Source organism: Limanda limanda, chromosome 17 (assembly GCF_963576545.1).
Source record: "Limanda limanda chromosome 17, fLimLim1.1, whole genome shotgun sequence".
In the NCBI taxonomy this organism is placed as follows: domain Eukaryota; kingdom Metazoa; phylum Chordata; class Actinopteri; order Pleuronectiformes; family Pleuronectidae; genus Limanda; species Limanda limanda.
Genome location: NC_083652.1, coordinates 23,756,283 through 23,768,734, shown reverse-complemented (window position 1 = coordinate 23,768,734; position 12,452 = coordinate 23,756,283). Strand labels below are relative to the sequence as shown.

Here is a 12,452-nt window from a genome sequence, read left to right as displayed (position 1 = left end):
ATGACTGGGTGGAGGAATCAGCCCTCAGAGAACTCACGCCTGAGAACTGACAAAGCAACTTTGAGCATGTGGTGAAACATTCCTCAGGTGCCATGTCACTATAGTGGCAACAAACCAACCAGTTGTGATTCCAGTTGGTTCCTGTAGGCTGCAGTTTCAGTAATGCTCTGTTGCGCCAATACCATTTGTTGTTGCTTGTTTACCGTCTTTTCCTGCCGTCATAATAATAATTATACAAAACATCATCTTGAGTCGAGTATGTAGTCGAGATTGTGCAACTAACAAAAAGGTGTCAAGGCTCAGCCCTGGGTGTGTCGTGGTTATGTTATTATTATGGGCGATATCTTCTGTATCGATACAGCCTAGGTTATCAAAGTGGCTAGCCTAAACCATTAGCCTAGCCCGTACTTTAAATACACAGTAAACCAAGCAGATTCATTGTTTCACATGAAGCAAAATAATCCACTGAAAAATAACCCATCACAAAATCATTACAAACATGCAGCAAATCCACCATAAAGAGTTAAATCAATCTTTACCAGGTCATTCAGCGATTATCCAAAAATGTATGCATATTCCAGTTATATCACAGGTAGGATAATCTCCGATGCTATAACTGATTAGCAGAAATGATCATTATTATTAGCATTGAGGGTCGCTGCTGCCTGTCATTTGATGACGGGTCTAAATTAAACTTGTCTCTTTGTAGGACGCTGTCAGGGTTTGTCAGAGATTTTTCTCCAAACTAAACTTTTTTTCACATCGTATTAATTATTTAAGCTTAAAGGCTTTATATTTTTTCACTCATGACCTTCAGTATTTGGATCAAAAAGCTCTTAAAATGATACGACGTGTGTGATTATCTAGTCTGTGGTGTTTCAATCACACGGGACATTTATGCAGCATAAATTTACTATGGGTTTGAACTCTGAGCAACAGGACCCAATATTAAAATAGTCAGGATTGGACCCCACTGTGGTTTAGAAAGGGGAAGTGGGGTATCAAAGTCCTGGGTAAATCCTTGTGATGAACGTCATCATCAATCGGCCCAACCCTATTCCAGTCTGTTTCAACGGAGAGATTTGTTCAAGTTCAATAATTAAAAGTGAACTAAATTTATCCCATAACAGCATGAGTGGGCGTTTCTGAATTGATTGTCAAAGCTCTAACGATGAGAGAAAATGACTCTGTCAGATTTGATTTGTTGTGAGACAAGTTGGAGGCGTGAAGTTCCCCTCTGCCCATTAATTTACCAGAGGGCACGCTGTGAGGAAACGGACATTGAGTGTAATGAATAATTGACCATTCTCTCCACCTTTTTTTCTGTCTCTTTATCTGTTGCTTTTTTTTTGTACATGTCCTAACTTTGATTTGATTTCTGTCCTTTATCCTTTTCCGCTTCCAACAATGTGATGTTAATTCTTCTTCCTCTGTCACTATCTCTCTCTCAGGGACTTCCTTCCACGTGGATCAGGCATCGTTACCCGCAGACCTCTTATTCTGCAGCTGGTCAACCATAAAGCCGGTGAGTGTGTTCACAGTCACATCCCTGTCTCCTTTCATCACTGCCCTGTATCTGCCCTCTCTTTCACAGCGCCTCAAGCTAGGCAGCCTTCCTGCTATTTGCCACCGTTCTCTCTTTAATTTAATATTCTCCTTTTCTCTCCCTTTCTTCACTTCCCCCCCCACCCTCCATTCCCGTGTGTTGCTTTGTCCCTGTTTGTGTAGAATATGCTGAATTTCTGCACTGCAAAGGGAAGAAGTTTGTGGATTTCGATGAAGTGCGTTCGGAAATTGAGGCGGAGACGGACAGGATAACAGGTTCCAACAAAGGCATCTCGACCATCCCGATTAACCTGAGGGTCTACTCCCCAAACGGTAAGGACCACAGGTCTTATTCTAAAGCACACCACATGCGTAGGCCTATTCAAAATCATTGTTTATTATATATGTTGAGATTTATCATGTTATAATATACAGCAAATACTCTTTATACTGCAGGTATATATTCCTATAATATTACTCATAGTGTTAACAGGTTTGTATCAAATCAGATCGGTGGAGTGGTATAGATCTGTCAGGTATTTAATTTACCTGATAAACCACACAAAAACTTTGGGCATTTTATCCATAAACAATTTTCCTATTAAATTGACTAAATGTCAAATGTATATATATATATTGTCGTCACTGTATATTGCTCAAAATTAGGGTATTCTAACATGGATTTGGTACAACATTTAAAATCGAAGTCACTTTTGTGATGTTCTGATTTGGTCACTGAATGACTTTTGCGTGGGATTCTGAGGTGAAAAACGAGGTAAAATACCATTTAGACTTAGTTTCACAACAACAAAGCTCTCCAGTGACTTGTTCAAAAGATGAAAGCTTCTCCTCTCGCCACAGACGCATATTAATGCTGTAAATGGAGCCTGATAGTGTAGAAGTCTGTCAATGGTTTTATGACTGAGAAGGAAAATGAATGTGACAGGTTGATAAAAAACACAGAACTCAAGTCTTCCATTTAAAAGAAAAAACAAACAACACTATGAATAGGCTGTGTTTGCCCTCTCATTGAGAATGCTCTCGATTAATCAAACGTTTATTTGTCCCACATCCGCCATTATCTGAGATCCCATTCAAATGCTGCTTCGAGTAAATGATGCGTCAAATTTAAATGGCTAAATTAAATAAAAGGCTTTGTAACAAAATGGAAACACATTACTTGAATGACTGATGTACTGTATTTATTAGTTTGGGAAATGAAGAAACATCCTACTTGCATTTCTAAATGTTATTACTCTTTTCTCTACATGGTTTAGTGCTCAACTTGACCCTGATCGATCTTCCGGGAATGACTAAGGTTGCCGTCGGTGACCAGCCCGTAGATATTGAGTTTCAGATCAGGGAAATGCTGATGCAGTTCATCACCAAGGAGAGTTGTTTGATCCTGGCTGTCACACCAGCTAACATGGACCTGGCCAACTCGGACGCTCTAAAGATATCCAAGGAGGTGGACCCACAGGGTAAGTGTGTTCTGTATTCGTAGTTAAGGGATTAGAGAGCACAACCACAAACACAACAACACTATAACACTCTTTTCATAATGCTATTCAATGAAACATTGCATCTTATTATATCCATTACCTCTCATTTGTTGCTATTGTTATATGGTTAGAGCCTGACTGTTTATCTGTCGTCTGAAATAATTGAAGTCACATTTAAACTGTTTATAATTTTCTGCAGGTATGCGCACTATTGGTGTGATAACAAAACTGGACCTGATGGACGAAGGGACAGATGCAAAGGACATCCTTGAAAATAAACTGCTGCCTCTGCGTCGAGGTGAGGATGGTGCACACACACACACACACACACACACACACACACACACACACACACACACACACCCACACACACACACGACAGGCGACTCTGTGAGCCCAGCAGCTGTATGAAACTTTGTGGTCTAGAACGTTGGCTATTTGAAAAGTAAACAAGACAATTAATGACCCAAACACAAACAATGGTGTGTGTTAAGGGCGTGTACACGCACGCTTTTTCCTCAGCCGCCCCGGCCTGTGACCTGCTTGCCTGTCAGCCACTCCAGGGCTGTTCTGTGACTTTGTGCTTGACAAAAGTGAGCATGAAAGAAAACTTTATAATACGCTTGAACAACAACAGTGGGAAACTTTGTTTATAAACTGCAGCTTGGGGAAAGAAAAGTCATATGTGTGTTCATGGCTCATATGTGCATTCATAGAATGACGCTTGTGCAGCCACCTCTGCAGGGACCAGACCTGACAATATATGTGCATGATGACGCTCTTTATAGATGCAATTAACTTCAAAACAAGAGTAGGATCATCTTGTTACTCAGTCAACGTTTAGTTACATCTCTGAACCAATGCAAGATGGAAAGAAATAGATTGATTTTCGTTTTCGATTAAATATTGATTATAAAATGTTGATAAGCGAGGCATACTGGGCAATATGGATTCACATATCTCAGTAACTAATAATCAGCAATTATTTAACAAGCAGTAGTAGTACAAATAGTATTTTATATTTGTAAATGTATAAAAGGCTATCTTGGTGAGCCATTGAATGGGTGCGATGCGGCTAATAATACATTTTAGTATTGTTATGGTAACTAGTACCAATCACCAGGCAGCACAACCAAAGCTCAGTGTTATACCTTTTATGTTTTTTTTTTTAATGTTTTTGATTTGATTGATTGAATATTTATTTAAGCCTCGGAAAACACATTAAGGGACAAGACCCTCATTTACAATGGTGCCGAGGGTACAATAAAAAGTGGATACATTGAAGAGTTAATACATTGAATAAATAAGAATGAAATAAATATGCATATATATATATACAGTAATACAAGGTATAAAACAATTCATCAATTTGCAACATTTGCAAAATGTTACAAAGGAGCAAGGACTGTTGTGGAAGTACTGTTGTGGAAGTACTGAGTTGTCAGATGTTTCAGATGTGACTTTAATTTATTTTGCTCTAATACTTCCACATTTGCAGGCTATACTTCTGTCTCTAGAGTAACTGTTTGTGTTGCTGTGTGCAGGTTATATCGGAGTGGTGAACCGCAGTCAGAAAGACATTGATGGGAAGAAGGACATTCGTGCTGCTCTGGCTGCAGAGAGGAAGTTCTTCCTGTCCCACCCTGGCTACAGACATATAGCAGAGCGCATGGGCACGCCACATCTACAAAAGATGCTCAACCAGGTACACTATCAATTATCTGCTTTTATTTATTTAATTTTCAATCGTAAAGTATGAAATCATGCGAACCATGTCATTAATTCTCTGAAATAATATGACTTCCTTTTCTCTCTAGCAATTGACCAACCACATCAGAGACACCCTGCCTGGTCTGCGCAGTAAGCTGCAGAGTCAGGTGCTCTCCCTGGAGAAGGAGGTGGAGGAGTACAAGAACTTCCGTCCTGATGACCCCACGCGCAAGACCAAGGCCCTGCTGCAGTGAGTGAATCACTCCTCATAAATCCTCATAAAAACGCAGTTTATGTGAACATTTTACAGTCAAAAGCTTGTTAGTGGAGTAAAATGCTGCAGTAACATGGGATAACTACTGCCGAGGCAACTGAGAGAAGTTTGGACTCTGAGGCTTTACAGTGTAGATTAATGTTTAATAATTCTGTGCTGTATTTCACTGTATGTTATGGTCTGGACCTGCCCTAAATGAGAAAATGTACTTAAGTGTCTCTATTTTGTGTAGAAGGAATATTAAAATTAATGTATTTGAAAAGCATGCTGATTAGATTTAGTTAATATATGATTATAACAATATTTACAATTTGAAAGTAAGTTGTGAAATTACAAGATAAATGGATAGAACTCATACATCACAGAATTTGTTTCAGCGTGTAGGTTCATGCTGCCAACATAAGATCAGTTACTTTAAAATGACGACCTCAAATTAACATTAATATTTTACCACTCGTGTTAGACATCACGGTACAAATAAAGCTGCTATAATAAAGAATCTTTTTTTTTTCCAATGGATTTTCAGTGAGGCTGCAGCTTGAGAGTAGCCTCTTCCCACCGGCCTCATGCCTTTTGTGCTTGTCCCTCCCTTATCAGGATGGTGCAGCAGTTTGGTGTGGACTTCGAGAAGTGCATCGAAGGCTCCGGGGACCAGGTGGACACCAACGAGCTTTCGGGCGGCGCCAAGATCAACCGCCTCTTCCACGAACGCTTCCCATTTGAACTTGTCAAGGTTAATGTTGAGCCTTATTGATAAAGTGTTTTGGATGTAGGTGTCTTCACACAGGTTAAACCTATGTTAAATGTTATTATTTGCTTTTTTTTTTCTCACTGTTCCTCAGATTGTGTTTGATGAGAAGGAGCTGAGGCGAGAAATCAGTCACGCAATCAAGAATGTCCACGGTGTCAGGCAAGTGGAGCGGAGACAAAAAAACCCCACCAGTCTTCCACAGGAGACACGCACGGAGCTCAATAGATTCTGTTATGACATGAATTACTCCTCTACCCAGCTTCTTTGCCTCTCCCCCCATCAAAGCTGTTATTGAACTATAATTCAAGAATTTTCATCAAAACTTGCTGTCAGACTAAAAGCACCAATTCAGTTTGCTCTGCTGTATGAATATTTCCTCTGTCCTGCTCAGTGTTCTTCTAATCCCCTTATCTCCTCGTTGCAATACCACCCACTCCTTTTCTGTTTCTGTCTGCTGAAGCATTTAATTATTATAGCATTTTGTGTTGCATTTATCTGTGTCAACTGTGTTTTTTTTGTTGTCATGTGTTCCTCATTGATTCTGTTCTCTCAGCCATGTCTCATTTGTGACTGTGCGTTTAATTACTTTGACACCTTGCCATCTTTGGCACTTAATCTTTAATCCCCATGTTGTGGCTTTCGTTATATTCATTTTCATTCCCTTTGTGCTTCATCTCAAATCTCTTCAGTCACCTGTTTGTCTTTTTGAGTAGCTAATCATCTGTCTTATCTGTATATCAGTTTTTTTATTTTCCTTTTGTTTGTTGTTTTTTTATTTGGCCTACATGTCCATTAACTGTCCCATCTGTCTGCCGCTGTGCCTCTGTCTCTCTGTGAATCCTCAGAACGGGGCTGTTCACTCCAGACCTGGCGTTTGAGGCCATCGTGAAAAAGCAGATCGTTAAGCTGAAAACGCCCTGTCTCAAATGTATCGATCTGGTCATTCAAGAGCTCATCAACACATTCAGGCAGTGCACCAACAAGGTACTGCAGGTGTCCAGCATCTCCCGACCCAGCCGGGACATAGGGCCAGGGCAGCCGCGGGTGAGGCGGAGGGTATCCTGACAGAGAACATTATCTGGCTGCTGCTTGCGGCGTCTCCACTAATTGTTTGTTTGTTTGTTTGTTTATTTTGACAGGGACAGTGCATATTAATAGACATTTCTGTAAATATGCCAGATTTAGCCAGAAGGTTAGTTTCCATCTGCAGTCCTTGGCCAGATGTAACAATAGGCTCCCTAAAAAGCAAATAAGCAAATAACAGAAAGAGTTTAAAAAGGAACATAGAAAAGCAACAGATAAAACATTAATTATAACCACATACAAGTATTCAGTAGTTCAAGCATTAAAATACATGAAGCATGCAGGACAAACAAGAGTCAGCATCAAACAAACACAAATTGAAAAGGTAGACTAGGACTTATAGAGGACATCTATATGTGTTAGACATCGAGGCAGTAGCCCACCAAAGCAGACAGTACATGCACAACAAACCAACAAGAAGTCGACATGACAATAGTACATGAAGCAGCACAGGAGAGACATAGAACGAGCTACAAAAAGCATACAAACAAGCAAGCATACAAAGTAAGTTGCAGGACAAATTCACAGACACGCTGACACAAGAATCACTTTAGTTCTACTGTTTGAAAGAAAGAAATGTTCTTTGCAGTTTGCCCTCAGCCCAGCCCAGCCCTGTGCGCCCTGTGTGCAGGCAGCACTGTCGTGTTGTGGAGTGTTGTGACGGGTGACGTGTCGTCGTGGATATGAGATGTTTCTGGGGCTCGACCTGTCTGAGCATCTCTGGTCTCTTCTGGACAAGCTGCAGGTCTCACCGCTCAGTGCATGTAGCCAGCAACACATGAAGGGGTGGGGGGGTGTAAGCTATGATTTGGCCCCAGAGTTGGAGGTGATGTCAACCTCTATTGTATTGAGCTTCAGAGGAAGTGGCTAATCATTGATGAGGGTGTGAGAAACCTGTGGCTTGTCCCTCTCCGCTGCTTGATCTGTCTGTCAACAACTAGAAATGACTAACTGAACAAAACCTTTTCTCTTTTTATTTCCTCTCTTCTTCCTCTTCTTCTCTTTTCCTGATATCTGCCTATCCTTCCCTCTCTCTCTCTCTACCACAACCAAATGCAATCTTACCCCATGTCCCTTCAGAACGGGGCTCTTCACCCCTGACCTGGCCTTTGAGGCGATAGTCAAAAAGCAGATCCTCAAACTCAAAGAGCCCAGCCTCAAATGTGTGGACCTTGTGGTGTGCGAACTCACAGCACTCGTCATGAAGTGTGCCATTAAGGTAACTAGGGACACACCTTGTTGGACGTTAGCATGGAAAGACAAGGGATCACTTTTCTCTCTAAATATTTAAATGTCATCCCTTGTGAAATCAGACCCTTTGCCACTACACTCTCCATGCCCACCGATTCAAATGTGTGTATCTTCCCGTCCCAAATCCTTTCCCACTTCTGGAAGTCTCCATTCCATTCAGATTGAGCATCAACTTACACATCATGTCTGAAGTTTTGAGCACAACTTCATTTTTTTTACCAGTAAGCTCCCACATCAGCATCGATTCATTAAAGCATTTGTTTTTGTTCTCACTTCCACATTGCATCCTCCCTCTGTCCCGACTCCCTCCCTCCCTCCCTCCCTCCCTCCCTCCCTCCCTCCCTCCCTCCCTCCCTCCCTCCCTCCCTCCCTCCCTCCCTCCCTCCCTCCCTCCCTCCCTCCCTCCCTCCCTCCCTCCCTCCGTCAGTCTGAGCACAGCGGCGCCTGGCTTCGCTCCCTCACTGACCTCCATGTCTGCCTGGCATTCTGCTATCTGCTTTTTGCAAAGGAGTGATATGAGGGTGGTGGTGAGATGATACTAAAAGCCTGTCTGTGCTAGAAGTGGCCGCTTGAAGGAAGCGTTTCCATAGCAACAGTGCTTCGCTGTCATCTTGTGGACAGAGAAAGGAACTGCACGCCATGAACCGAACAAACTCAGCCACCGTCCCATCCTCTGCCTCACCTCATTCTTTCACTTTTCCCTTTTCTTCCAGTCTTCACAAAGCTGGAATACTACCAAAACCCTAACTCTCAGCCAGTGATGACATGGAAATGGACGTGGTTGGTTTCGAATACGATCTGATCATATTTTGATATTAAATGTAAAAAAAAAAAATTGATTCAGATATTGGCAAACTTACAGCTCTACCATATTGATTCTGTAATTCCATGAAGTCATCCCTGGGTGATGGTATGTACCATACCACCTTGTAGAACATACTATCACTTTGTATTTAAAGTGTGTGTGTGTGTGTGTGTGTGTGTGTGGCATTGAAATGTCACTTGACTATCTCTTTCCTTTTTCCTTTGTTCTTAACTTATTCTTACTTCTCACACCTGTTTCTCTTACTTCTTGGTAAGTGTCACTAAGCTCCAGCTCACATGTAAGCGTGTCTGTGCCAGTGTCCTGGTTTAGTTCTGCAGTTTTGCATTCTGTTGCTTTCCAGCTCAATTCTTACCCCAGACTGAGAGAGGAGACGGAGAGGATCGTCACCACCCACGTCAGAGAACGAGAAGGGAAGACCAAGGACCAGGTGAGACTAGATAGAATATTGTTGAATGAACAGAAATCTTGGAGCAAAATCACATCCTCAGCTTCACCACATTTGCAATTTGCAGCACTAATGACCCAAGTTAGGTGGAAGATAATTGGTTTGGCTATGTTTAAATTAAGCTTTAGACCTACTCTCTGTCATGGTTGCTTTTGTTCAGGTCATAAGTGTGAAATAGCAGATGTGAGACTTCCTCTAAGTGGTTTGTTAATTGAGACCTCCCCATCCTAATTGAGATGTTCTGCCTCTAATTAAGGTTCTGCTGCTGATTGACATTGAGCTGTCCTACATCAACACCAACCATGAGGACTTCATAGGCTTTGCCAAGTATGTATGCCTCCTCCCCCCCTTCCCATCTTTTCTTTCCCAACTTACTGCTTGTTGCCGTTGAGCCAAGCCTCAGCCCCGGCACCTTGACCCCGATTAACTACTTGTTGTCTGAGGTGCACTTGTGATGCGGTAGATTGAGAAAGAAAAGCCCTTTTAATCTTGTATGTCAGCGATCAATACATGTGGAACCCGGCCTCCATGTCAGAAACTGAACAGACTGATCACCACTGTACGGAATCAAAGTGTTGCTGATAATTAGCCACATTTTGTACGCTGCGGTGCATCAGTGGGATGTTTGCAAATTAGCGATCCAGCCACATCAGAGCATGTGTCTCCTTGTACAGGCGATGGATCAAGGTTGCATTAGTTGCACACACCCCCACCCCAGCATGCTACAACGCTACTTCCCCTCAGAACTCGATCAGGCATGATAGATTGCTTGACAGATAAACTTCCTGTCTGCTACAAGGTGTTTGACTCTCACTACAGGGAATGTTTACAGTACCAATCAACAGAAATGTTTACTGGGAACTCATTTTGCACACTGCAAAGCTCTCCCTTTCTTTTGGTTGTTATTTCGCCATTCAGTTTCGTCTGTTTGAAGTCATTCGCAGTAGCATGTAGTTGAGTAGAGCTCCCCTGCTCTGCGTGGGTCATGCCATTGACTGATTTAAAAAAAGCAAACCCCTCTTGTGTGTGTGTGTGTGTGTGTGTGTGTGAGGGTTTATGCCGAGCCGCTGCATGGCACGTGGATTGCTGTAATGTGTCAGAGGTAAGCCCAGGCTGTTTAACAGTTTTCATGACGTCACTTTCAGTCTTGACTACAGAAGGCTGGATGATGGTAGCCCCCCAGGGTTCAGCAACAACAGGTGGGCTGAGAGAAAGGTTGTAGGGTTGTGTGTGTACAGTGTGTTTGAAAGAGACCGTTTGAGCCTCCGTATTGTCCCCTACAGTCCACTTGACCTTCATGTATGTGTGTTGTAGTTTGTTTGGTCTACTAATGCGAAAAATGTCTCTCTGTATGTAGTCTGCATGTCTGGAGAACAGTTCATCATCTTATCGAACCTCAGGAAGTTTAGTTTTACGTGATGCGTTCAATATTAATAAACATTGAATAAACCGGAGACCCTGAACTCTGAAACAGTGGCACTCGATGGGACTGGGACTCGATCACGACAACAGGCACGTTCATGACAATGCCAAAGGTGACTGATTCTCCAGTTCGGAGTTCTGCGTAGTTGAGCTTTACCGAACTTAGAAATTAATAAACAGGTGAACATCTTCACGGGCTCTGCAAACTCAGTCCAGCAGCTTCTTTATTTGTCGTGGCTCAATTACTGCAGGTCACATTTACAGTTTCAGTAAGAAGGCTGCAACCAGCATCACCACAGGTAAACACTCCATTCCAAACGGGCATGTTCACTGGGGGTGCAACGATTAGTCGAAGTCGTCGCCAAAAATCGATGACAAAAATAGTCGCCGACGAATTTACTTATCGATGAATCGTTGGTGACGTCATAGCGCGTGTTTCTCTCAGGTTTGACATCGTAACGGAGACGATGTGGACTCGCCTCTGTCAGATGTTATATAGACACGTATATACCTGTTCGCAGGATTCTAGAATCCATTACAAAAATATTCTTTAAACTTTTTTTGAACGAGTTTAAAAGCGAAATGTTATCCTATTGCGTTTTTTAATGACAATTATTTAGTCTGAAGAAGACTGTAGTTTGGTTTGTTGAATTTTTTATTAGTTATTTTCCCTGTCCTTTTTGTTAACACGAAAAATGGATATTTGATTTTGAATTTATTTTTAGTATCAGCACTTGGCCTGTTCTTGGTTCACAGTAAAAAAGGGAAACTTGAATTTAAATTAATTTGTTTTATTAGCACTTTGCCTGTCCTTGGTTTTAAATGGACAAAAACTTGATTTTTCTTTGCTTTTCTGTCAACAGTACCCTTATATGCAGCAAAGTTTATTAAAAGACATTTTTTTTCGATCTTTATTGTCTTTATTTTCAGTCATCACATGCCTCGAACAACCTCAAGCTAAATTTAAACAATAGCAGTTGAGAATTTGTGTCATTCATAATCCGATTAGTCGATTAATCGTTTCAATAATCGGTGACTAATCGACTATCAGAATAGTCGTTAGTTGAAGCCCTACTGTTCACAGAGGGCACTGCAATAGTAAAAACATGCAAACCTTTTATTTTGCATTTATTTAAAACCAGATAGTGGATTTACAGGCTAAAGACTATAAAACATATTTACCGTGACTAATGATAGTGAATATGTTACACAGGTTTTCTGTGGTGTGTCATCAATATTTCTTGTCTTTTCTCTTCATCTTTGTGTAACGACAGTGCCCAGCAGAGGAACACAGCCACTAACAAGAAGAGGGCCATACCCAACCAGGTACAGTTCATCACTCCGCTCTGGCCTTTTCACCAATCTCAGATTTAATCTCCCTTGACTGATGCCTCCCATTACCTCCGGATTAATCAACCATGTGAAGATAACTGACTCCCTCAGTGATTTAGCTCATAGCCTTTAGTCTGGCCTGACCTGACCTTTCTGTTAACGATACTCCACTGTACATTATTTAAACTGGTGACTGGACCCAGTCTCCTTAAGCTAATATTGTTAAAGTGAGTTCTTTTCATTTACTGTTGAGTTCAGACTGACATTTCGATACATGTGTGTTCATATGTGTTTTTATGATCTTGAAACAC

General features: G+C 41.6%; 1 protein-coding gene across 2 annotated transcripts in view; it reads left to right on the top strand.

Moving 5' to 3' along the window:
• Nucleotides 1-12,452, top strand: part of dnm2a (dynamin 2a) — a 30,539-nt gene that overhangs the window by 6,532 nt on the left and 11,555 nt on the right. For both annotated transcript variants that reach the window (XM_061089323.1, XM_061089322.1), the window contains exons 2-13: nucleotides 1,452-1,525; nucleotides 1,729-1,878; nucleotides 2,823-3,026; nucleotides 3,247-3,345; nucleotides 4,592-4,752; nucleotides 4,865-5,007; nucleotides 5,629-5,764; nucleotides 5,874-5,941; nucleotides 6,628-6,766; nucleotides 9,283-9,369; nucleotides 9,644-9,714; nucleotides 12,084-12,135. In XM_061089323.1, the coding sequence (XP_060945306.1) occupies nucleotides 1,452-1,525; nucleotides 1,729-1,878; nucleotides 2,823-3,026; nucleotides 3,247-3,345; nucleotides 4,592-4,752; nucleotides 4,865-5,007; nucleotides 5,629-5,764; nucleotides 5,874-5,941; nucleotides 6,628-6,766; nucleotides 9,283-9,369; nucleotides 9,644-9,714; nucleotides 12,084-12,135 (1,384 nt within the window). The remainder of the gene's footprint in view (nucleotides 1-1,451; nucleotides 1,526-1,728; nucleotides 1,879-2,822; nucleotides 3,027-3,246; nucleotides 3,346-4,591; nucleotides 4,753-4,864; nucleotides 5,008-5,628; nucleotides 5,765-5,873; nucleotides 5,942-6,627; nucleotides 6,767-9,282; nucleotides 9,370-9,643; nucleotides 9,715-12,083; nucleotides 12,136-12,452) is intronic.